This window comes from Rousettus aegyptiacus, unplaced genomic scaffold (assembly GCF_014176215.1).
Source record: "Rousettus aegyptiacus isolate mRouAeg1 unplaced genomic scaffold, mRouAeg1.p scaffold_m13_p_5, whole genome shotgun sequence".
Classification (NCBI taxonomy): domain Eukaryota; kingdom Metazoa; phylum Chordata; class Mammalia; order Chiroptera; family Pteropodidae; genus Rousettus; species Rousettus aegyptiacus.
In genome coordinates this window covers 61,377,304-61,399,350 of record NW_023416308.1, presented here as the reverse complement: position 1 = coordinate 61,399,350, position 22,047 = coordinate 61,377,304, and the positions used below count along the sequence as shown (strand labels likewise).

At 35.0% G+C, this 22,047-nt stretch overlaps 1 protein-coding gene across 6 annotated transcripts in view; it reads left to right on the top strand.

The window, feature by feature from the left end:
* CEP295 (centrosomal protein 295) overlaps window positions 1-22,047 on the top strand; it is a 50,277-nt gene that overhangs the window by 12,475 nt on the left and 15,755 nt on the right. For 5 of the 6 annotated variants that reach the window (XM_036221476.1, XM_016158674.2, XM_016158673.2 and 2 more), the window contains exons 2-15: window positions 75-205; window positions 961-1,161; window positions 2,388-2,512; window positions 3,236-3,329; window positions 5,265-5,360; window positions 7,393-7,533; window positions 10,116-10,299; window positions 10,505-10,669; window positions 12,912-13,133; window positions 15,420-15,509; window positions 15,664-15,767; window positions 17,514-17,651; window positions 18,070-18,167; window positions 18,434-21,821. In XM_036221476.1, the coding sequence (XP_036077369.1) occupies window positions 75-205; window positions 961-1,161; window positions 2,388-2,512; window positions 3,236-3,329; window positions 5,265-5,360; window positions 7,393-7,533; window positions 10,116-10,299; window positions 10,505-10,669; window positions 12,912-13,133; window positions 15,420-15,509; window positions 15,664-15,767; window positions 17,514-17,651; window positions 18,070-18,167; window positions 18,434-21,821 (5,177 nt within the window). Of the gene's footprint in view, window positions 1-74; window positions 206-960; window positions 1,162-2,387; window positions 2,513-3,235; window positions 3,330-5,264; window positions 5,361-7,392; window positions 7,534-10,115; window positions 10,300-10,504; window positions 10,670-12,911; window positions 13,134-15,419; window positions 15,510-15,663; window positions 15,768-17,513; window positions 17,652-18,069; window positions 18,168-18,433; window positions 21,822-22,047 lie in introns of those variants that run through there. The other variant, XM_016158677.2, reaches the window with a different exon arrangement.

The following is a 22,047-nucleotide window of genomic DNA, read 5'->3' as shown; positions in this document are numbered from 1 at the left end:
TAATAAGTATTTTAAAAATCACTCTCATCTTTGCTACACTCTTTTAATAGACATTTTTCTTTTTTCAAATTCAGAACCTTTATATGTAAAGAGCACAGAAATGAAAAGAAAAGTAAATGCTGGCAAGTTGAGATTGAGTCCTAATGAGGAAGCTTTCATTTTAAAAGAAGATTATGAAAGAAGACGAAAACTGAGATTGCTACAGGTAAAATTTATTTGAAACAAAATTTCAATTCTTTGTCTTCCCCAAATTATTAGTATTTTTTTGTATTAGAGTGTTCGAAATAAAATGTCGCATTTAAAACCTTTTCTGGCTGTGCAAGCGCTCTTGTTCTTGCATATTAACTAGTTTTTGGAACATTTGAGAAATAAGCTGAAATGGTAAATAGATTAAGGAAGAGTTTGAGGATGGGGATTATTTGACTCAATAATTATTGGATAATAGTTTTTTAAATATTTTTTAAATTATATGTAACTGATGAAGATTAGAGCAGGAATGACTAGAGAAGACTTACTAGGAAGATTATTAGCTGCTGAAAAAATTTATTAAGAAGTAGATCTTTCAAGAAGTCTTTTTACAGTAAGTTAAGTCTTTGTGAAGCATGTTTTAGGTGCCATTATGCCTAGAATTGGGGATGATATACCACAGATATGGAATGCTAGCTCTATCCGTTCCTATCTTAGCTATAAATTTTGTCGAATCATGCTTAACCATTTTTAGCCTCTTAAATTAGGTTTTTAGAATGATAATGGCATTACCATTAGGCTTGATGGGGGAGGGAATCATTACTAATCATTTCTACACCATTTGGATTTTTTGCTTTACATAGATCTTATCTAACATAATATCAAGAGAATTGATAGACCTAAAGAGAATTTATTTAATTTCTTATTTCCAAATAGTTTTTCAAAAAACTTTAAGCTTCCTTTCATATAATCTGTTAAATATTCGTTCTTTAGGTTCGAGAACAGGAAAGGGACATTGCTTTACAGATAAGAGAAGATATAAAGCAGAGGAGAAATCAGCAATTTATTCGTTTGGCGGAGGCGTTAAGGACAGAATGGGAAGAATCACAAACTCAGAAAATAAAAAACTTGGAACAACTCTATTTGGCAAGTTTAAGAAATATGGGAGAGGGACATCAACGAGCCAAAGAAAATGTAAGTGAACACTTATTTGATTATCTCTTTGTGGTAATGATATTGGTTAAAAGTAAATTATATTTGTTAAATGCTTGCGTGATAAAAATGTTTTCTAATATAGAATTTGCTTGGGGCGGCCTGAACCTTTATTGTAAATTTAATGTAACTTAAGAAGGCCGTTAGGTTCATTTCCTAGTAAGAGTAATGTTAAGTAAAATCTGTCTACCTGCTATGTTTAAATTAACTTTATTCTCTTTCAGTCCTGATAATAAGGGTAAATAAAATAGTAACTTTCTGAATCAGAAGTTGTTATTTTAAGCATTTTGGACATATTCAGTAGGCTGGATTCAAATTTCCCATTTTGTTATCATTCCTCATACCTCTGAAACCTGTATAGTTGAATGTATAGATTTCATTTACAGATAGTGAAAATTCTTTGATGACTTTCAGAAATGCAAAGTAGAACTTAACTCTATTTAACACTGCTTTTTAGCCTTATTTTATTGTTTAGGGTGATTTATGGTTGGAAAATACAGGCATACCTCAGAGATATTGAAGTTTCATTCCAGACCACCACAATAGAGCTAGTCAGAGGAATTATTTGGTTTCCCGGTGAATATAAATGTTATATTTACACTATACTATAGTCTATTAAGTGTACAGTTGTATTATGTCTAATAAACAATGTACATACCTTCATTCAAAAATATTTTAACACTAAAAAGTGCTGACCATCATCTGAGACTGTTGGAAAAATGACTCTGATAGACTTGCTCAATTCAGGGTTGCCTCAAACCTTCAATTTATTTAAAAAAAAAAAAATGCACTATTAAGTACAAGAAAGCAAAGCACGGTGAAACGGGGTATGCCTGTGCTAGATTGCAGTTCCAGAGATAATCACACAAAATAAACAAGCTATTTCCAAAGAGGGGAAGTCCTTGATATCAAACTGCTAGTGGGGAAAAAAAAAATGTCTTTAAAGAATGCGGCAATCAAATATGTTCCTTGGGTCTCCGGTTTTAGTCTGTGTTTTTAGGAATAACCTTAAGTTCTGACATCAGATTTTTGTAGTTTTATTTGTGCCACCATTAACTTGATACTTTAGTGCAGTGTTTACTAAACTTTAGTCATTTGAATACCACCTTCATTATTTTTGCCGTGACTGAGGAACCAACCAAGGGTTGTACTGTATGTAATACTTTAATCTTGTTTAACATGACATTTTAAGAAATATATATTTTTAGGAACCTGATTTGAATGCTCTGGCAGAGCAGGCAGCAGAGAGGAGAAGAAGAGCAGAAGTGAGGCATAAAGAAGCCTTAAAAGTACAGAAAAATCAAAAAGAAATGTTAATGAAACAAAAAACCTGGTAAAGTGATAATTTTTACCATATTTTCCACCAAAACTGGTTGTCTAGAAGTAGAGGCTGCATGAATATTGTTTAAGCAGATATTAAATAAAAATCATTGTACATCTGTTGAGTTTGTTAACTTGGTTTAAAAATAATGCAGTGGGGGGAGTGGTTTGCTTAGGTGAACATAGTAACATGAGCTTTCTTTTCCAGTTTGACTTTAGCAACAATTACTAAGTTTCTATAGAAATATATGGCCAGTTCAAAGTGTATGCCAACCAGAATCTCTCTGCTTCTGAGGTAAAAAAGGAAAAAAAAAAAATCAGCATGATTTAATAACATTAAAAGAGGTGTAGACTCTTTGGAAGTCCTTAATGAGTATTTTTGCATATTTTGCATAAAAATGAAAGAGCCTGTTATCAGTCAGCAGTGGTCATTTTATTCAGTGACCCATCTTTATCAACATTGACTCTAAACTATCCTAAACTAAGGAACATGGATGTTTGTTGGGTCAGTCTTCACTATAGAACTTCACAACTTTAGATGCATCTTTTACTTGGTAAACTTTTTTTTTTTTTTTTTTTACCTATCCATTGCGTATAGACTCATTAAATGGGATACTTAGCCTGTGGGATCAGACTGGAGGATTTCTTGAGATCCTATGACTTTTATATTTTTAACCCTAAGGGTTGTACTGTATTATTGCCTGAAAGGTTAATTTATACACCTCTTGTTTTTCAGGCATATAAAAGCTCGAAAGGAAGCACTGCTTGTGGAAAAAGAGAGATCTGCCAAAATTACAAGTCTGCCACCTCCTCCTCCAACTCTTTTTGAGGTGAATTACTTTGAATATTAGAAGAACTAGGTTATAATTCAGTACAGATCAAAATATCATTTAACTTTTAAATTGTAGAAGTAACACGTGACTATATCTGGAGTATTTAAAAATAATGCTAGATATTTTATCTGTAAATACTTTATTATGTAACTCTGAGGTAAGGACTTTTTTTAAAGCACAATATTAATATTATTCCACCTATACCCAGTCTATGTTCTGTTTTCCCCAGTTGTCTCAAAATGTCTTTTTATTATTTTAAAACTTATGTTTTTGATTTTTTCAAATGGAATAGTTTGCCCCCCCCCCTTTTAAATGCCCTTTATTTATTTGAAAAAAAAATGGATTATTTACTCTATATTCACTTTCCCACATTCAGAATTTGGCCCTTGTACATAGATACCATTTTATATATAAAGAAATTAGGCTCAGATAAGTTAATAAATGTATACAAGATGACAAAGTAATGAGAGAGGTCTCTTTATGAGAGTAGAATGTGTGCTTTTGTGATTTGGAGCTTATTTTTGAAAAAAAGCCAAAGTGAAAATTATTTTGAAAAGGTATTGGTTTTCTTGTTCACATTAGCTTGTTGTGGTTTATTGAGATGACTATTTGGATATTTTTATCTAAAAGTGAAATAGAAAAGAAAACAACATACAAATACAGGGATGTCTAATGTAGTTGTATATACAAGTATATTTTATGGTGCATGATCAGCATAAATCCAGATATTTGCCTCTTAAGCCTTTCAGTTTGTCAGCCTTCCTGCTTTTATGTTAAGCCATCTGCTATGTAACATTTGATCCAACAAGATTCAAATGGAAGTGTCAGATTTCAGTCACTCCCTCAGTACTGTTTTAAAAGGCAGCATTTTATCCATGATGCCTTTTTTGATTACCTTTGTCATAATTCCTAATGTTCCTAACAAGCCAAAGTCAAAAATTTACAAAAAGGAAACAAAACAGTATCTGTGTAAGTGATTTGGCAAATATGAATTGTATGTAAATGTGTGGTTATACTTTTTCCCCAAACTTTTCATTAGGAAAAAATTTTAGATTCCGAACAGTCGTGTGTATATGTATATGCATTTGAATGTAAATTGTAGAAATGGCATTTCACCCTAAATACCTCAGCATGTTTCTTGTAAGAATAAGGATATTCTCTTATGCAACCACATATCACTCTAAGAAAATTAATTCCTTAAATCCAATTAATACACAGTCTATAATCAAATTTCTCCAGCTGTCCCTATATTGTCTTGTCTTACAGCTTTTCTTTTTTTAAACCGTGATCTAAGTCAAGGTTCACCCATTGTTTCCTCTTATTTTTATCTCTTTGGTTTCTCTTAATGTAGAACATTATCTACTCCAACCTTAGCCAAATTTATTATTTCATACTTTTTGAAGAGATGAGTTAAAGAGACTAGGCTAGTTTTTCATATTCTGTGTTTGTCTCATGGTGGTGCTTGCACAAGATACCATCATAAAGATCTGTTTTTCTCTTTTCAATTACCAGATAAAATGTGAGATGATATTTGGCACCAGGCGGGTATCTATCATCCTTCTACATTTATTCATTGGCCTACTTCTTTCTGAAAAAAGAAAAGAGAATTTTGTCTTATCAGTAGGCATGAACCACCATAACCAAATGATCAAACTTAGAATCAATAATAGGGGTGCACTTTACCAGTATGTGCCTGCCGATGTGATGCATTAAACTACACAGTATTACCCATTTACTATTCTTGCCTCAATATGATCCAGCTTTTAAACATAAATCCTAATTTAATGGAAATACAGTGCTTGATGCCATGTGAAAAAAACAAATAAGGATAGCTGATGAAGATACAAAATTATTTTTTTGCATTGGATCTAGCTTTAAATTAAAATTAACGCTTTTAACGTAATAATCTATTTTCTGTGTTCTATTTTTTAGAATATTGAAGTAAAAAGAATTTCTAATGTGAAAACAAGTAGCTCTACCTACCATCATCTTTACACTTTCGTGAGTAGAGAGATAGACACAAAGCAGGTGATTGATTTATTGTTTGTTTATGACCTTTACTTTATTGCTCTGTTCATTGAATTGAGTTATATCTTGGTTCTGTGTGTGTTGTTCCCAGATATCAAAATTTGAACAACTCTACCAATCATCACAGGGTAATAATGATAAAAAAAATCTTTTAATTATGCTTTGAATAATCATGCTGTGTCTGATATGAATGATGGTTTAATATGAATGAAAGGAGTTGGCTATTTAAATGATTATATTTTAAAATAGCAGATTTTAAAGCTATTATAATACATGCTCTTTGTGAAAAATGCAGAATTATACATACGAGCATATACTATAGGAAGAAAACCTATGACTTCTTCAATAAAAGGAAATGTGGTTAATGCATTAACAAATTTATTAGTCTTTACATCTAAACACATACACACACTTTTCAAAAATGATTTTAACAAGTACTTAATATTTCATCATAGAATTTATTTGACCATTTTTCTATTGTTCCATTTTTCTTTAAACAATGCAAACATCATAATCTTGTACATTTTTGTCTACAACTCTGTATGTTTAGAATAGAATCCCAGAAGAGAAATTATGTGTTCCAAACTGTATAATATTTGATACAGATAATTGATATGGATCATTGAATTGCCTTTTAAAATCATTAGCAAAATATGAGAATGGCTATCTTATTGTGCCCTTATCTGTATGGACTGTTATGATTTAAAAATTATTGCCAGTCTTAAGAATGACAGATATCTTTTTGTTATTAGAATTCCTTTTTACTGATGAGTCTTAATTTTTTTTTCATGTCGGATATGTTTGGTTACTAGGAAAATAAATGTTCTCAATATAGCATTCATTTGGAGTTTAAAATGCAACGAATACACACTTTTGTTGACTGCTTGATAGCAGATGTTAAAATCAATGTTTTGTTAAGACCTAAGATAAGTGTCATTGTCATAGAAGTAACATCTAAGAAAAAGAATAAATCTTGAGGTTTGTTTAAAATCGTAAATTATCATTACAACTTCAGTATTATAATAGAGGAATAATAACTTCAGTCTGTTGCTAACTTGCTGTTATGGTTACTAATACTGCATTTTTGTAGTATTAAATAGATGTTTCCTTTCAACTAAGATTGATGAAGAAAGACCTAAATAACCTTTGTTCTGCCTGGTATATTTAGATTTGCATAAATATTTATTGGCTCAAAGGGGAAATAATATTTCTCATAAAGTTTTTGGCCAGTGCACTTTTTCTTAATATATTGTCAGTTTCTTTACCTATTTACTTCACTATTTGAATGTTTTAAATAATTTTACATTTATACTTAATAGTTTTCATGGTCATTAATTATTGCACAACCTGACCAGTGGATTTCAATATATAAAATACATAAGATTTTTACTTAAAGTTACATTTGGGATGTTTACCTACCTTTGAAAGTGAATGTTCAGATGTAATCGTAAATCCAAGTTGTGTTCCTCTCCCGCTTTCGGTATTACTATTGTTATTTTGAGATGTGGCTGAAAGTACAATCACATAATTATTGGTTATGCACAAGTTCTAGGAAACTAGAAATTTTATTAAAGTGGGTGTTTTGGTGATTCGGCCTTCCCGATGCTGAAGCCAAGCAACAGTTATTGGGCTAAGAACCAAAGACAAATCTCACTGCTTCTCTAAATGACTTATATGACCTGTGATATTTGTAGTTTCTTAACTTCTAGCTTCGTGAGTATTTATATTACCTTTCAACATTGTCAGTTTTATGGAATTTCTCTATTAACAAAAAACAAGAAATGCATTTGGATGAATATAGTGTAATTTGGTTTGAAAAGAGCAACTTGAGTAGTGTAGTGAACAAACTACACTAGCAGTTTGATCCTTTTCGTAGATGCATGCTGTTGATAATTGTGGGCATTTAAAAATATGACTCTTTCTAGTTTAATTTTAGATAAGTAGAAAAACATGATCTTAAATTTGTTTCGTTCTTTGGTTATTGCTTTGTTTCACGCTTTTAAATTGTCTAAAATGTTTGATTCACTGCTAGCCAGATCCTCATTTGGCTGCTGAAGAAGAAGCTAAAAGATTGGAAGAAGTACAAAAACAAGCAGTGAAAGAGAGAATGGAACAGAATGAAAAGGCACACATACGGGGTTTCCAAGCAATGAAAAAGATTCAGTTGGCTCAAGTAAGACTTAAATTCTGGCTGTGACCAATAATGATAGTAGCACTGTAGAACTAGGGAATAAATGGACTCATGGTATAGAAGTATGTATGAAGAAAGTGACAGTATAGTCTCTGAGTCATGATTTCAGGTCTTCCAACTATCTTTTATCTCCTATTTCAAATTCAAGTTGGGTGAAGCTATTCTTATTTAGAGTATGTTACTGTTCTAAAACTTTTACTAATGATGAATTTATTAAGTTTAATATTTTAATCGGTTCAAAAATAGCCTGAGAAGAAGTTAATCACTTTTCTAATTATTTGTGCTCTGCAAATTTTAGGGTTCAGTTCATTAAATATTTATTGAGCAAAGCACTTGTTGGCTTTGCAGAGTGTTGATTCAAAGGTAGAGTCATGACTGTTGTCAAGGAGTCTTGAAAAAGTGACTTGCAGAGCTGCAAAATACATGTAATGAAAACTGGCTTCATAGTTTTAGTTTCACTTCGTCATGCTTATTCAATGAGCATTTATTCCTGAAACAGCATAAAAATGATTCATCTTTTTAGAAGTCCGATCTTATGTTCTGAATTTGACTAACACATTTGGATATTTTAAATACTCGTATCTGAGGAATGAGTTTTTAAGTACTTCTGGATAGGAATTAAATGTCTATCTTATTAAAGTTCATTTGTTTAGTTTGAACTGAATTATGACCTCCCCTTAAACTTTTAGCTTTGATGAACAGGGAATAAATCATGGCTTAAGTAACTGAATGTCTGAATTATTACCAGTAATGCTCATCTAAAGCTTAAGCTCGTAGGAAAAAAATGAGAAAGCATCATAAACTTATTACGTTCTTCCCATAAATCACTAGTGTTTAATGGTTAAAAGAGTGTACGCACAATCTGCCTGGATTTTTCTCCCTTCTTTACTACTTTGCTGTTTGATTTCAGGCAGGTTACCTAACATCTCTGATCTCTGTTTCATCATCTATTTTGTGAGGATTAAATGAATTTAGTAAAGCCCCTAGAATTGTGCCTGGAATTTCATAAGCTTACAGTACATGTCAGTGGTGGTGGTAGTTATTATTTTAAATAATTCAAATAGAAAAATATGCTAAGATTTCAGTGAGCCAGAAATAGTATACTTATTCAAATAACTTTTAAGTTAATTTAATGAGATGATTTGATCTTAAAAGAAATTAAGTAAATTTGTTCATGATTTGATTCGTTTTCAGGGCATGGCAAAAAAAAATCTCCAAATGAGAAAATATTTAAAACTTTACATAAGAATAAGTAGTATGTATATGTTATCATTTGACAAACACTTTATTTTACAGGCTGTCCACCTTTTTGTAGACTTAGTGTCTCTTATACAAGAATGGTCATCAAAACCATGCAATCTCATTATTATTAGAGCATTTCCTTTCCCCTGTCTGAATCTTTTGCTATATACCCCATTGTGCCCTGGGGACTTATTTCTTGCTAAATGTCACTAGTATTTGGCCTCTACCTGCTTTTCAACTTTTATCTTTTTTCTTTAACTACTCTTGCCATCTATGCCCTATCTATAGTGAACAGTGTACTTTCTCTGCCTACTTCATTCCTTTATCTCCATACCTTTGTACTTGTTATTATTTCTTTATTGGACTCCTCCTTTACCCACTTTATCTGGCTAAATCATACCAAGGGATGAGAGGTCTTCCTTTATGGCCCCTCCCTATCCTTCACCACCAAAATTCAGTTAGATAGCCTTACTAAAACAGTTGCTTAAACTTTTGTATTAGCCAGTTTTTTTAAGCCAGTGGTCCCCAACAGGAACTGGTGTTCCTATGAGAATCTAATGCCTGGTGATCTGAGGTGGAGCCGAGGTGGTGATGCTACCTGCAAATGCAGATGAAGCTTTGCTTGTTTGTTTGCTGTTCACCTCCTGCTGTGCAGCCCAGTTCCTAACAGGCCACTGACTGGGTACCAGTCTGCAGCTTGGAGGTTGGGGACCCTAGATTTAAGCTTAAAGAGATACTTACAGATCCCCTTTAATCACAGTGATTCCTAAGCGTGTGAAGTAACAAATATCATTTGTTAAGCCATAGTCACTCTAGGTCTTACTGCTTACCTGAGACTGGCATGTGCTGCTGCCTATGTGGAGAATTGGCACAAAGTACATTGCAGGAGCCATGGCAACCTTCCCAAGAGAGAACTGTAATTGGCAGATACTTTTGAAGCTTTGTGGCCTAATCAGCACTACCACCTTATAGTACTTACTAACAGGATACTAATTACCTATTTGTTGGTCTGTAGGCTAGGGACGAGATTGTGTCCCTAGTATCTATTGTGGTATTTGGCATTCAGTAAATTTTTTTTTGAACGACTAAGTTAATTAATGGCTTTTGTGACAGAATAAATGGGAAGGGAGAGGAGAGGAGGGGGAGGGAAAGGGAGGAGAGAAGAGGAGAGAGGAGGAGAGAGGAGGAGAGAGGAGTGGAGGAGAGAGGAAGGAGCTCCAGGCCTTTGTTCCTCAGGTTTCTCCACTTTCCCCTCACAATTACTGCTGCTATGCAAAATTCGTGACTCAGCTGTTGTTAATTAATTCTTTTTATTCTTGAAGAATCAAGAGAAACTAATGAAAGAACTCAAACAGCTACAGCAAGAGGATCTGGCACGCAGGAGACAGACTGTAGCACAGATGCCATCACAACTACTTGAACTTCCATACAAACGCAGTGAAATGAAAGAAGATTGGCAGAGAGAGCTAGAATTTGCCTTTGAAGACATGTACAATGCAGACAGGAGTAAGAAATTTTCAGTAAACTTTTAACAATGCTTTTAGATGTTTTGGTGGGAAAATAAATTTGTATTGATGGAGCAATTTTTATTTTGAAATGAGTTCTCCTTATGAGGACTTTATGTTTTAAACTCAGAAACTGTGATGGCCTTTAAAATTTTATGCTCAAGGTTTTTTGGAATGAAAACATGTCTCTCTATTTCTCTGTTGAGAGGTGAAAGGAAACCTGATTTTGCACCTTGAACCAGAGCCTTTGCCCACTGTGACTGATCAAATCGAAGATGAACTGGACCTTTCAATGGAACAAGAAAATTTAGATGCAACCGAAAACCTTCCAGTGACAGAAGCTGAAAGAACATGTTTTAGTGAAGCAGATGGTAAAAACTTCTTCTGAGCTGACTATTAAAATATTTTGTAGAAAAAAAATGCTAATCATTTGCCAACAGTTAGAAAATTCAGGTTCAATTTAAGTGCAAACAGTGACTAATACTACTGGGAGTGATGGAAGGAAAAAACAGTGTTTTCAGATTTCCATTTTGAAATATCCTTTTCATATACGTAAGAGGAAAGTTCTTTTATTCATATGTACATATACTCTGGAGATATTTAGGTTATTTAGTTTAGGTGATTCATTCATTTGAAAGGTCAGCATTTTTTAGACTTCCATCAAATCACTAGAGAGCCTTCTGTGTTAATTACTGCTAGGCAATTCGTGTGTAATGATAAATAGCACAAACTTAGATGTCTCTTTTAAACTTTGTTCCTTTCTCCACATTCTGAACTTTTTCACTAGACTGTCTCACAGATACTTAAAATTCAATGTCTGACAATAAGTTTCTCATCTTCTCTTGTCTGCTGAAACCTTCCTGTCTTCCTCATCATAGTAGATGATACCACAGTTTGCAGTTATCCAAGCCAGACCAATGAAAGTTTTCTCTAACACTTCCCTCTCTTCTACTCTACATCACCTTAGAGACCAAAATGAAGTCCTCTTCATTTTGACCTCATTTTACTCCCATACCTACTAGTATTGCCTTTGTTCAAAACCACTCAGGCTTTCTTATCATTTTCCCCTATACTGTGGATAGGTAGCCCTTCACGGTTCCAACTTTATGTGGATCTCCTATTACTCCTTGGGTGAGGGCTCTACGCTTCATCCCTGCCCCTGTGCCTGCACTGCTGTTCAAACGAAGTGTCAGGTTATTGTGGTTTGGCATAAACTTCAGCAGATGGTTTCAGGGCTCACTTGCCTACCAGAATTCCAACTTATACTTCATTTCTGACCTCTGCAAATCTTTTATTTTCTTACCAGCTCAGCTGTGCCTTTAAGAAGATATTTGATTACTTTATCCACCTTTTTTAGTTTTCTTCATTGGGAATATCATTCAGATCTCTAGTTTGTCAGAATTACGAGTCCTGCCTTATCGAAAGGGACAGTTATTCTTCAGCTCCTGCTGATCCCATTTGAGATTGCTGGCTTGGTGTTGCCAACTCTTTTGATGTTTCAAAACTTATTAAATAAGATAATAGGAATCCCATTGTTTTTAAATACTTATTTTTAAATATTGGCAATGTAATTTATTTCTTAAAACTGAATGAGTCACAGGCTAATTAATGGTAAGTGAAAGAAGCCAGGCAGAAAAGAACACCTAAGTATAATTCCATATTTACATGAAATTAAAAGGAAAAAAACATACAAAGCTTGTCTGGTTTCAAGGTTAGAATAGTGGTTATCTTGGGGTATATTGACTGGCAAGGGGCACGAAGGAGTTATCGAGGTGCTAGAAGTGTTCCACATAATGATCTGAATGGTGTTACTTTGATTCATGTGAAACTCATGAGCTGTACACTTAGGTTTTGTGCCATTACTGTTTATAAGTTTAAAGAAAAATGTGGGTCAAGCAAAACTGCAGTGTACCAGTTTTCAACCTCTATAGGTTTCTTGAGTTTTACTCCTCAATTCAGTCAGAGGACTATGTATCTGCAATACAGTTTTGTCCCATAAGAGAATTGTTGATACTATACTGAGTTTTGGCATTGTATCATAATGGAAGGATGTTTTGAGGAAACAACTAAGAATTTTTTTTAACTGTAGAGTTCTCTTTGTGATGTTAAGTGGGAGAAGTTTTTCTGGATAGTACCAGAAATAACTTGGGAGCACTTGATTTGCTTTTAAAATTATAACTAGTAACGTTTTCCTCTGTAGCTTACTAAGAAGTACAGAGCCATATTTGGGACTCTTCTCTAGCATAGAGTATAGAACCGTACAGCACATATTTTGAATGCTAATCTTATCTTCAAATTAGATGTATCCATTCTGTCATGATGTAGCAAGCAGAATTAGCATGATAAATTTTTAAGCTTGAAATTGGTGTTGGGAAGTAGTTGAATTTTGGTGCTTTTATTTAAATTTAAGTTGAAAAAATTTATTCCTGGTTATAAAATTGTGATTGGGGGTGAATTAGCATTGTATATAGTGTTAAATTATAAATGGGGAGAAAAATAAAGTCATGCTTCTGTTTTAACTGGTGGTTGTAGTGATAACTAAGTAAAAAGATTGAATAATTTGCCTGGTATGTAATAGGTGCTAAATAAGTTGTATTTTTTTTTTTCTTCCAGTCTCCTTGGCAATGAAGACCCACCAGCCCCCTTCAAAAATTCTTTTTAAAAAATTATTAAATAAGATCCGAAGCCAAAAATCTCTCTGGACAATTAAATCCATGTCTGAGGATGAAAGTGAGGCGACTACGACTGTTAGTGAAGCTGAGAGTAAAGCACCAACAGTTAAATCAGGAACGACTGCTGTCGACGAGAGAACATTATCCTCTGCTCAGGAAGAAGGTGCTTCTCTAATATTCTCACGTTGTAGTCCATTAACCCTTTCTAAGTTATTCAAAAGTATCTTCATTTCTGAAAAATCAAATAGAAGTCAAAAGCAAGATAACATTTTAAAGCCCATCATGCTACTACTTAAAGCAATAAGTGTTAAAAACTTGGGTGAATCTCCTTCTAGACCTTTTTCAATGTAGTAATAGTATTCATATATATTAATTTCAGAGTAATTGATGAACTAAAAATTAACCAATTTCCTGTTGAGACATTTAGGCCTTTTCTAATGCAATGAGCATTTTTTTTTAGCAAAGTCCTTGCCCACATTTTTAATTTTGAAAGAATTCTTGAAGGAGATGAACATGTTAACAACTTTTGAGTACTCAATTGTGTGTTTATTCTTAGAGTTTTATCATCTGGAATTTTTGAGAAATGTGGTTGGATTTGTGTGGAAATGTTTTGCTACCAGGCTTCTAAAAGAAGTGACTTATAGTTTGTATTTTGGATTTCATCTTAGGTATGACAGAAAGCCTTCTGGAAACAACTCTTTGCTTGACCTCTTGACCCCACCCTCTGTTGGTATCCTACGTCACTGGCTCCTCCTTCAGGGTTTGCTTTGCTGCTTATCCTCATCTCTACAACCACCCGTCATTGCCTCCAGAGCTTGTTTCCCAAATCTCTTCGTATCAATGCTCCCAGGTTTTGATCTGTAATGTCATGACTTTATATTACCATCTATATACTGATGAATTCCAAGGGTGTTTTTCTAGGCTTGGCCTCTCGTTTGAACTCCACTCGTTTAAAAGTCTATTTGACAGCTTCCCTTGTGTATCTAATCACATCTTAAACTTTTCTAAAACTGAACTCTTGATAGCTCCTTCCACCCTGTACCTGCCTTTCCTACGGTCTTTCACATTTCAGTAAGTGGTAGTAAAATTCTCTTGCTCAAGCCAAAAACCTTGTTAATCCTGTTCTCTTATATCCTACATCTACAAAATATTATCTAAGGTTCAGCCATTTCTCATTGCCTACCTTCCTAGTTTAAGCGACGTTCATTCTTTAGTGCAGATTTTTGCAGCAGCCTCCTAACAAGTCTTCTGTTTTCAGTTTTGCACATTCTATAGTCTGTTCCCAAAGTCATCCTGTTAAAACATATTTCAGCCTATGTCATTCCTATGGAGGAAGCCCTCCAACAACTGCCCGTGTCACTCAGTAAAAGCCAAAGTGCTCACAGTGGCATCAACGCCACATGACACCCCTCCCATACCACTTCTCATCCTCATTCTTTCTCTGACTTCATTTTCTACCACACTTTTCATCCCCACTGTGTTGTAGGCACTGGCCTCCCTATTCCTCTAACAGACCAAACATGACTCACATGGTCTTTGCGATTGCTGGTTTCACTCACTTCCTTCATGTATTAGCTAAGATATCACTTTCTTAGGCCTTCTCTAATCACTCTGTATAAAATGGCAAGCTTCCCTCCCCACACCCCTCACTCCCTATCCCCTTTACCCTGCTTTTTCTCCATAGCTCTTATAAACATCTGATAGACCATAAATTTATTTCTTATTTGCTTCTTGACACCTACCGCTTTCTTTCCACCCTGAGCACCCTCCAATCCTGGAACATAACGTTCATGAGGATGGGTACTAGATTTTGCTCATTGCTATATCCCAAGGGCCTAGATGAATACCTTATACATTAAAGGTTTTCAGTTAATTTGAATTGCTTGAAGAGCTTAAAGTAGGAGAGGTAAGTTAGGAAGTTAGGCATACATATGATAATTAAAGCTGTAGGCGTGTAAGAACTCTTAGGGGAAAGAAGTGAGAAGAGGGCTTAAGACCATTTGAGGGACTCCAGCATTTAGTACATGGCAAGAGAAGGGGCAAATAGTGAAGAGAGTTAAAAGGAATGACCATCAAAGGAAATAAAAGGGGCTCTTTCATTCAGTTCATAACCAGGTTATTTCGAAGAGGGCCTTGTGTAAGTAGGCCTTCTCTATCCTCATCTTGCTCCATTCTACCCGTGTCTTTTGATGCTTTGCTGTTACGTTTGAAACTGTCAACATTGCTTTTTAATGGGTTCTCATTTTCACAATTTTAGACATCCATCGGTTTTATATTAGGCTTGAATTTAATGTATAAAATATATGGTTATCTGGATGGTGACTGTATCTTAATTAAGTTAGACATTCAGGTGGACCAAGATTGAATTGTTAATCTGAATGCAGATTTTGGTTACTTTGTTTATAGTTAGGCTTGACAGTGATAATATGTTCATAATTATCTATTACAGTTGAAAGTGATATGTTAACAGTTGACTCTGGACCACTTACTAGTGAGGATAAACCACTTTCATGTGATAGAGACTCCAAAAAGGAACAAGGTACTTCTTTTCATCACATCCTCAAATTGAACTTATTTGATTCTTCGTTTTTTTTTCCTAATAAAATTTCATGTAGTGAATGAATAAAAGGTGTAATAGTAGTGTCAGAATTCTGAATTATTGAAATGAATTTTTGTTTTGGGGATTCTCTTAGAAATAAAAGAGACTCAGCCTATCACAACTGTAGCTCAGAGTTCAGTACTACTTCATCCTCAAGAAGAAGCAGCCAAAATTAGAATGGCAGCAAGGCAGAAACAGGTAATTTGAAATTTTTATTTTTAAAGGTTACTTTCTTCCCTAAGGTACTATACTTTTGTTTGACCAGTGACCTCTGTCTTACTGTCTGGCTGCTTTTGATACCACTTCTTCTATCTTGTCTTACACATTTAGCTGATAGAAGGCACTTCATTTTCACTTATACTACTCATTCGACCCTTATGGCATTCTGCTTTGTATTTTATATTTTTGTATGTACCTTATCCTCCCGATAAAATTCGTAAGTTTTTTTAAAAATTGAATTCATTCTACATAGTTTATGGTACAATGCCTCATACATAGTAAGTGCTCAATAAATATTTATTGAATAATTGAGTCCCTGTCATAATGTTGGACACTCACCTGGGCTTTATAATTACAATTTTTTTAAAAAAAATAGTATTTCAGAAGAAAAATTTAAATTCTACCTCTTTAACTATAATTTGCATCCCATTTACTTTAATAAAAGAATTTTTAAATACAAATTACCTTAAAAGCGGCTAATTAGTACCAAACCAGTCAGTTTATAGTTATAGTTTTTCCAAAAATACATCTGGGGAGGGCAAATTCTATGAGCCAGTATTCTTCTCAAATAAATGTTTTCTAATAATATTCCAAAGCAGTATTGTCCATTAGAACTTTCTGTGGTAATGGAGGTATTCCATATCTGTGTCCAATATGGCAGCCGCTAGTTACATGGGCTTTCGACTACTAAAACTATGACTAGGGGAACTGAGGAATTGAATTTTAAATTGTATTTAATTTGGGCTAATTTAAATTTTAATAGTCACACATAGCTAGTGACTTGTACTGATAATGCAGTTCTAGAGGTACTACAGAACTGTAAACAGTCTAAATTCAGTGGCTCCTGTGAGTGAGGGAAAGTAAGGAGGCGGAAGATAAGAACTCAGCTACAGCTTCGTTAATTATTAACTTATTGCCCGATTAGAAATAGTGTCAGATTGAGGCATTTTTTATTTTGGAAGCAAGATCATTCTTCATTACCTCTTGTAGAAGTATTCCTCTTAATGAAACTTCACATAAATTCCTTTTTCTACTTATTTATTATCATGCTTGTATTAGGAGCTGTACTAGGTACTAGATTTAGCAAGCGAGACAGACCAGTTCCTGTACTCATGAAACGTAGTCACTCTGACACATGTTCTTATCATTTGGATCAGTGCGCATTGGTATAATATTAGAGTGTGAGTATCATCCCTCTGCCAGTGTCTGACCATCTGTTTCTTGCCTGTCAGAAAAGATAGGGAATGTTGCTCATTGTATCATCATTTGGCTTTCTCCTTTATGGGTATGCCTAAGAAATCAAAGTGTTTGGGGGAGGTTTTATTATTTAATTTCTTTAGTCAGTCTTACTGAGAATGGAGTGAAATTAAAGATGTGAACACAGAATTTGGCTGAGCTTCATTTACTACTTCTCTGGAGGTGGGTCTTCAGTGATGATCAAGATTTCACTATACTCCCAGGAAATATAAATAGTTAATGTGTTTATTTTTTCTTTCCTTTCTGCCTCTTTTTTAATTCTCTCCCTTTTTCTCCTTTCCCCGCTTTCCCATCTCTCAATCCCTTCCCTCCGGCAGTGGTATAACAGAAATTAAAAATCTCTGCTTTCTTCTCAGATAATTGGTACTCTTTGTGATAAGACCTATTTCTTTTCAATGTAATGCTTACTATAAACTTTGATTTTGTGTGAGTTTGTTGTTAATAGATCAATTGTTTTTTGTTACTTAGATAATGGAAATAGAAGAGCAGAAGCAAAAGCAGTTGGTGTTACTTGAACAAATTGAACAACAGAAGTTAAGATTAGAAACTGATTGCTTCAGGGCTCATCTGGAAGAAGCAAAAAGAAAAAAAGCTCAACAGACTGGGGTAAGATGTGGGAAATCTCATCCCTAATAGATCATTGAGGGATAAAAAGAAACTATGAGCAATCTTACCATTCAGAAAAATAAAATGCATTTCTAATTCTTACTTCGTAACTTTTTTTCTTTTAATAATGTGTATATATAAATAAGTTTATATAAACTTAATCTTTCATCTTTCAGCTTCTAGAGAGTGCCAGTATATGTGATGATGATTTATATGTAAGGGGAATGTTGAGTTCTTGGACTTGGCACTAAAAGAGAATGGTAGATTACTTTGTTTTATAATAATGGAAGTGCCGGTCTTTTTTATTAAAAAAAGAAGCTATATGGAATTTTACCATTATAGAACTTCAGTTCATATTAAATACTTGAGTACTTGTTTCTGGATTTGCCTTTTACTTAGCAGCTTTGTCTATTGTTAGGTTGGCACTGCTCCAGGATCATGCTCCATCAGTACTGATGAAGAAAGTCATAGGCGGATGATTCGTAACTATCAACATCAGCTTTTACAGCAAAACAGGTATTAGCTAGGGTGCTATTCATCTGTTATAGTGTGTGGCTGCATCCTCAGGATTTATTACTTTGTTTATATGAAGATCTAATCAGGATTCCCTTCGAATTATTACAGATTTCCGAAAGGGCAATGTGAATGTTGTTCCTTTTCCACCATGATTATGGCTAGCCTTAGATTGCTCTTAAATTTAAAGTATAGATAATTAAGAATGTGGAACATTTTTTTAATCAAAAGAGAATAATAATGTTTGTTTTTGTGTTTATTTTTGGTAGGCTTCACAGAAAGTCTGTTGAAACAGCCAGGAAACGATTACTCGAGTATCAGACTATGTTAAAAGGGAAATATCCATCCATGACAGCCACATCATTGAGATCTGATTCTGTTACATCAGGCCCACCACTGAAATCTGAGAGACTCACTGTTAGATCAGACCTTTGGGGCCAAGGCCAGAGACCTAAGTTGAGTCCTAATGAATATCATCAACGTATACAGCCCATACAGATCCCCAAATCAGAACCAGATTATTTTCAGTTTCCACGACAGAAAGGCATTCCACAAAGACAGGTAGAAACAACAAAAACTGATGTTTTAGCCGACCAATGTTTAGAATCACAAGAACAGCCAAAGCAATTTTCTCAGACTGAAACCCAACGGAGAGACTATAAATCAGTCCCTAAAGAGTCTCATATACTTCCAGGGGCTCTATCATATGATAGGCTTCCAATATTACGGCATTCTAGTGAAATAGCTGACACATCTAGGGCAACAACTTTTCAAACTTTAGACTCCCAGCAGATTGTTTCAGAGAACAATGAAAATATATCTTCTAAGCTAACCGAACCTTCATTCCTACCACCACTGGTACCTGAGCATTCTTTCCGTAATGTGCCTGCTAAAGTTGAATCTGGAGAAACCCAGGAAACCTTTTCAACCATGAACAAAAGTGCAGTTTCTGTAAGCCATTCTGTAATCAGCCAAATGCAGGGTAAGTCTTTGCCATCCTCAGAGAACATCACGTCCCAGAAGGGTAACTTGAAGGCTCTCCAAGAACAGTTAGACCTACAGAAGGAAGTTCTTCGATCAAGACAAGAAGCTCAGGAACAGTTCTTTTTGTGTAAACAGAAAGAATTAGAAAGGCAAACTGGTGTCTCCACATTGCTTCCACTGGTACCTCTGGATTCATTTGCTTCACTGCCTTTTGCCAAAGTTGAATCAGAGAGAATCCAGAAACCTTCTCCAACTAAGAATGATACTGCAGTTTCCTCGGGTCATCCTGGGATCCCACAACTTCAGGATAGGCTTTTGCATTTTTCACAGCCTATCTTATCACAGCGAGATAATTCTAAATTTCTTCAGCAACAGCTAAATATTCAGAGGGACAACCTTCAGGCTAGGCGAGAAGCCCAGGAAGTGTTATATGTACATACACAGGGTGAACTGAATGGAAAAGTGCAGTCCGAACAGACCGAGCCCCCTTCTCTCCCATCTCAGGTAGCTCAGCATGTATTTACTTCACTACTTTCTGCTGGTACTCAATCTGGAAAAATCCAGAAGCAGTATTCATCTAAGAGTGAAGAGGGCCTTCTCTCAAGTCAGTCTGAAATCCCAAAATCTCAGGATAGCTCTTTGAGTTTCATACCTTTGCATGATAATTCGAAGTTGCTCCAAGAACAGCTGGCTGCACAGAGGGAAACTTTTCAGCCTGGGCATGAAGCCCGGGTGGAATTACTTTTACATAAACAAAGGGGTTTGGGAGACAATAAGTCTGGGCAGATGAGTTCTTCATTCCCACCAATGGGTGCTCGCCATTCAGTTGCTTTGCAAGCTTCTGCTAAAACTGAGCCTGGATTTCAGAACCTTTATTTGTCTGAGAAGAAGAATACTATTTCCTCAAGTCACTCGGTAATCCCAACATTTCAGAATGAGAGTCTCAGTTTTCCACTGCATAGCCTGCCACAGCAAGGAAATCTGACAGCTCTCCAAGAGCAGTCGCACATACAGAGGGTAATACTTGGTGCCAAACAAGAAACCCAGGAATTTGTACACAAACAAAGTGAATTAGAAAAAGGAATTTCTTCTGAACAGACCGGTACTTCTTTATCCCTATCCCAAGTAACTGAATCTGAAAGATGCCAGGAATTTATGTCAATCAAGAGTGACAGTACAGTCTCCTTGAGCCATTCTAAGTTCCCAAGATTTCAGGAAAGAGTTATGAGATTCGCACAAGGTAATTTGGAGGAACATCAAGAGGAGCTAGACACAGAGAAGGAGAACGTTCATTTTAGCCAGAAAACCCATGGAAATGTATCTTCTGAACAAACTGGTTCCTCCCCATTCATCCCCCGGTTAGGACAGCTTTCACTTACTTCATTACCTTCGGAATCTGCTATAACCCAGGAACCTCTTTCAACAGAGAGTGATGGTAAAACTCCTTCAAGCCATTTTCAGATCCCACAATTGCAGGATAGGCTTTGGAGACTATCACAACTTATCCAGCCTCAACAAGATAACTTGAGGGCACTTCAAGAACAATTAGCTACACAGAGGGAAGCCATCATTCAACCTAGACAGGAAGCCCAGGAAGAATTACTTTTACATAAACAGAGTGAGTGGAATGAAGGAATATCTCCTGATCAGATTGGCACCTCTTTCTTACCCCTAAGTAGACAACATTCATTTGCTTCACTACCTCTCGCTAAATCTGATAGAATCCATGAACCTTGCCCAACTGAGATCGATAATACAGCTTCTTCAAGTCATTCCAAGATACCAAGATTGCCTGATAGGCTTTTGAGTTTATCACAGCCAGTTTTATCTCAAGGTATATTGCCCAGACAAAATAAATTTGAGGAAAATTTATCTTCTGAGCATTTTATCCAACCTCACCAAGGTGATCTGAAGGTACTTCAACAGCAGTTAGATATGCAAAGGAAAGCCATTCGGTGTAGACAGGAAGTCCAAGAAAAATTGCTTTTGCAAAGACTAAGTAAGTTGGAGAAAAGGGTATCATCTGATCCGACAAGCTCCTCTTCATTCTTATCCCAGGTAGCACTGCCTGTTGCTGACTCTGAAAGAGTCTCAAACTCTTTTCCAACAAGAAGTAACAATATTGTTCCCTCAAGTCATCCTGAGATCCCCAGATCACAAGATAGGTTTTTGAGTTTATCACAGCCTATTCTGCTTCAACAAGATCATTTAACAGCACAATTGGATTTACCAAGGGAGGTAATGCATTCTGATGAGAAGACCCAGGGAGAACTGTTTTTAAACAAAAATAAGTTGACTGAAAGTGAATCTTCTGAGTACGCTATTCCCTTTTTGTTTCTACCCAAGGAAAGAGAGCCTTTATTTATTCCACTACCATTTGCTGAAGTAAAATCTAAAGACATTGGTGAATTGGATTCATTCAAGAATGAACATACAGTTCCTTCAGGCAATTCTGTGGTCCCAAAATTTCAAGATAGACTTTTGGGTTTTACACAGCCTATCTTAGCTCAGCAAGATAACTTGGGACTTGAGAAGCAGTTGGATCTACAAAAAGAAATTCTGCGTTATAACCAAAAAGCCCAAGAAGAACTGCTAGTAAAGAGACAAACAGCACTGCAGCAGCAGATACAGAAACACCAAGAGACTTTGAAGGATTTCTTTAAAGATGGCCAGGTACGTATCAAATGGGTAAATAAGAATTAAACAATGGAATTAACCTGGCTCAGACAAGCCAAATTTTGTTTGTTTGTTTGTTTTTGTTTTTAATTTTAGGCCTAAATAAGTTCTTAGTTATTGAGAATAAGTCATTTGATCTGAACTGTTTTAATTTTCTACCTTAAGGTGGACATCAAAACATAAAAATTAAACTACCTCATGTGGTGTTTATGAGGTTAATAGT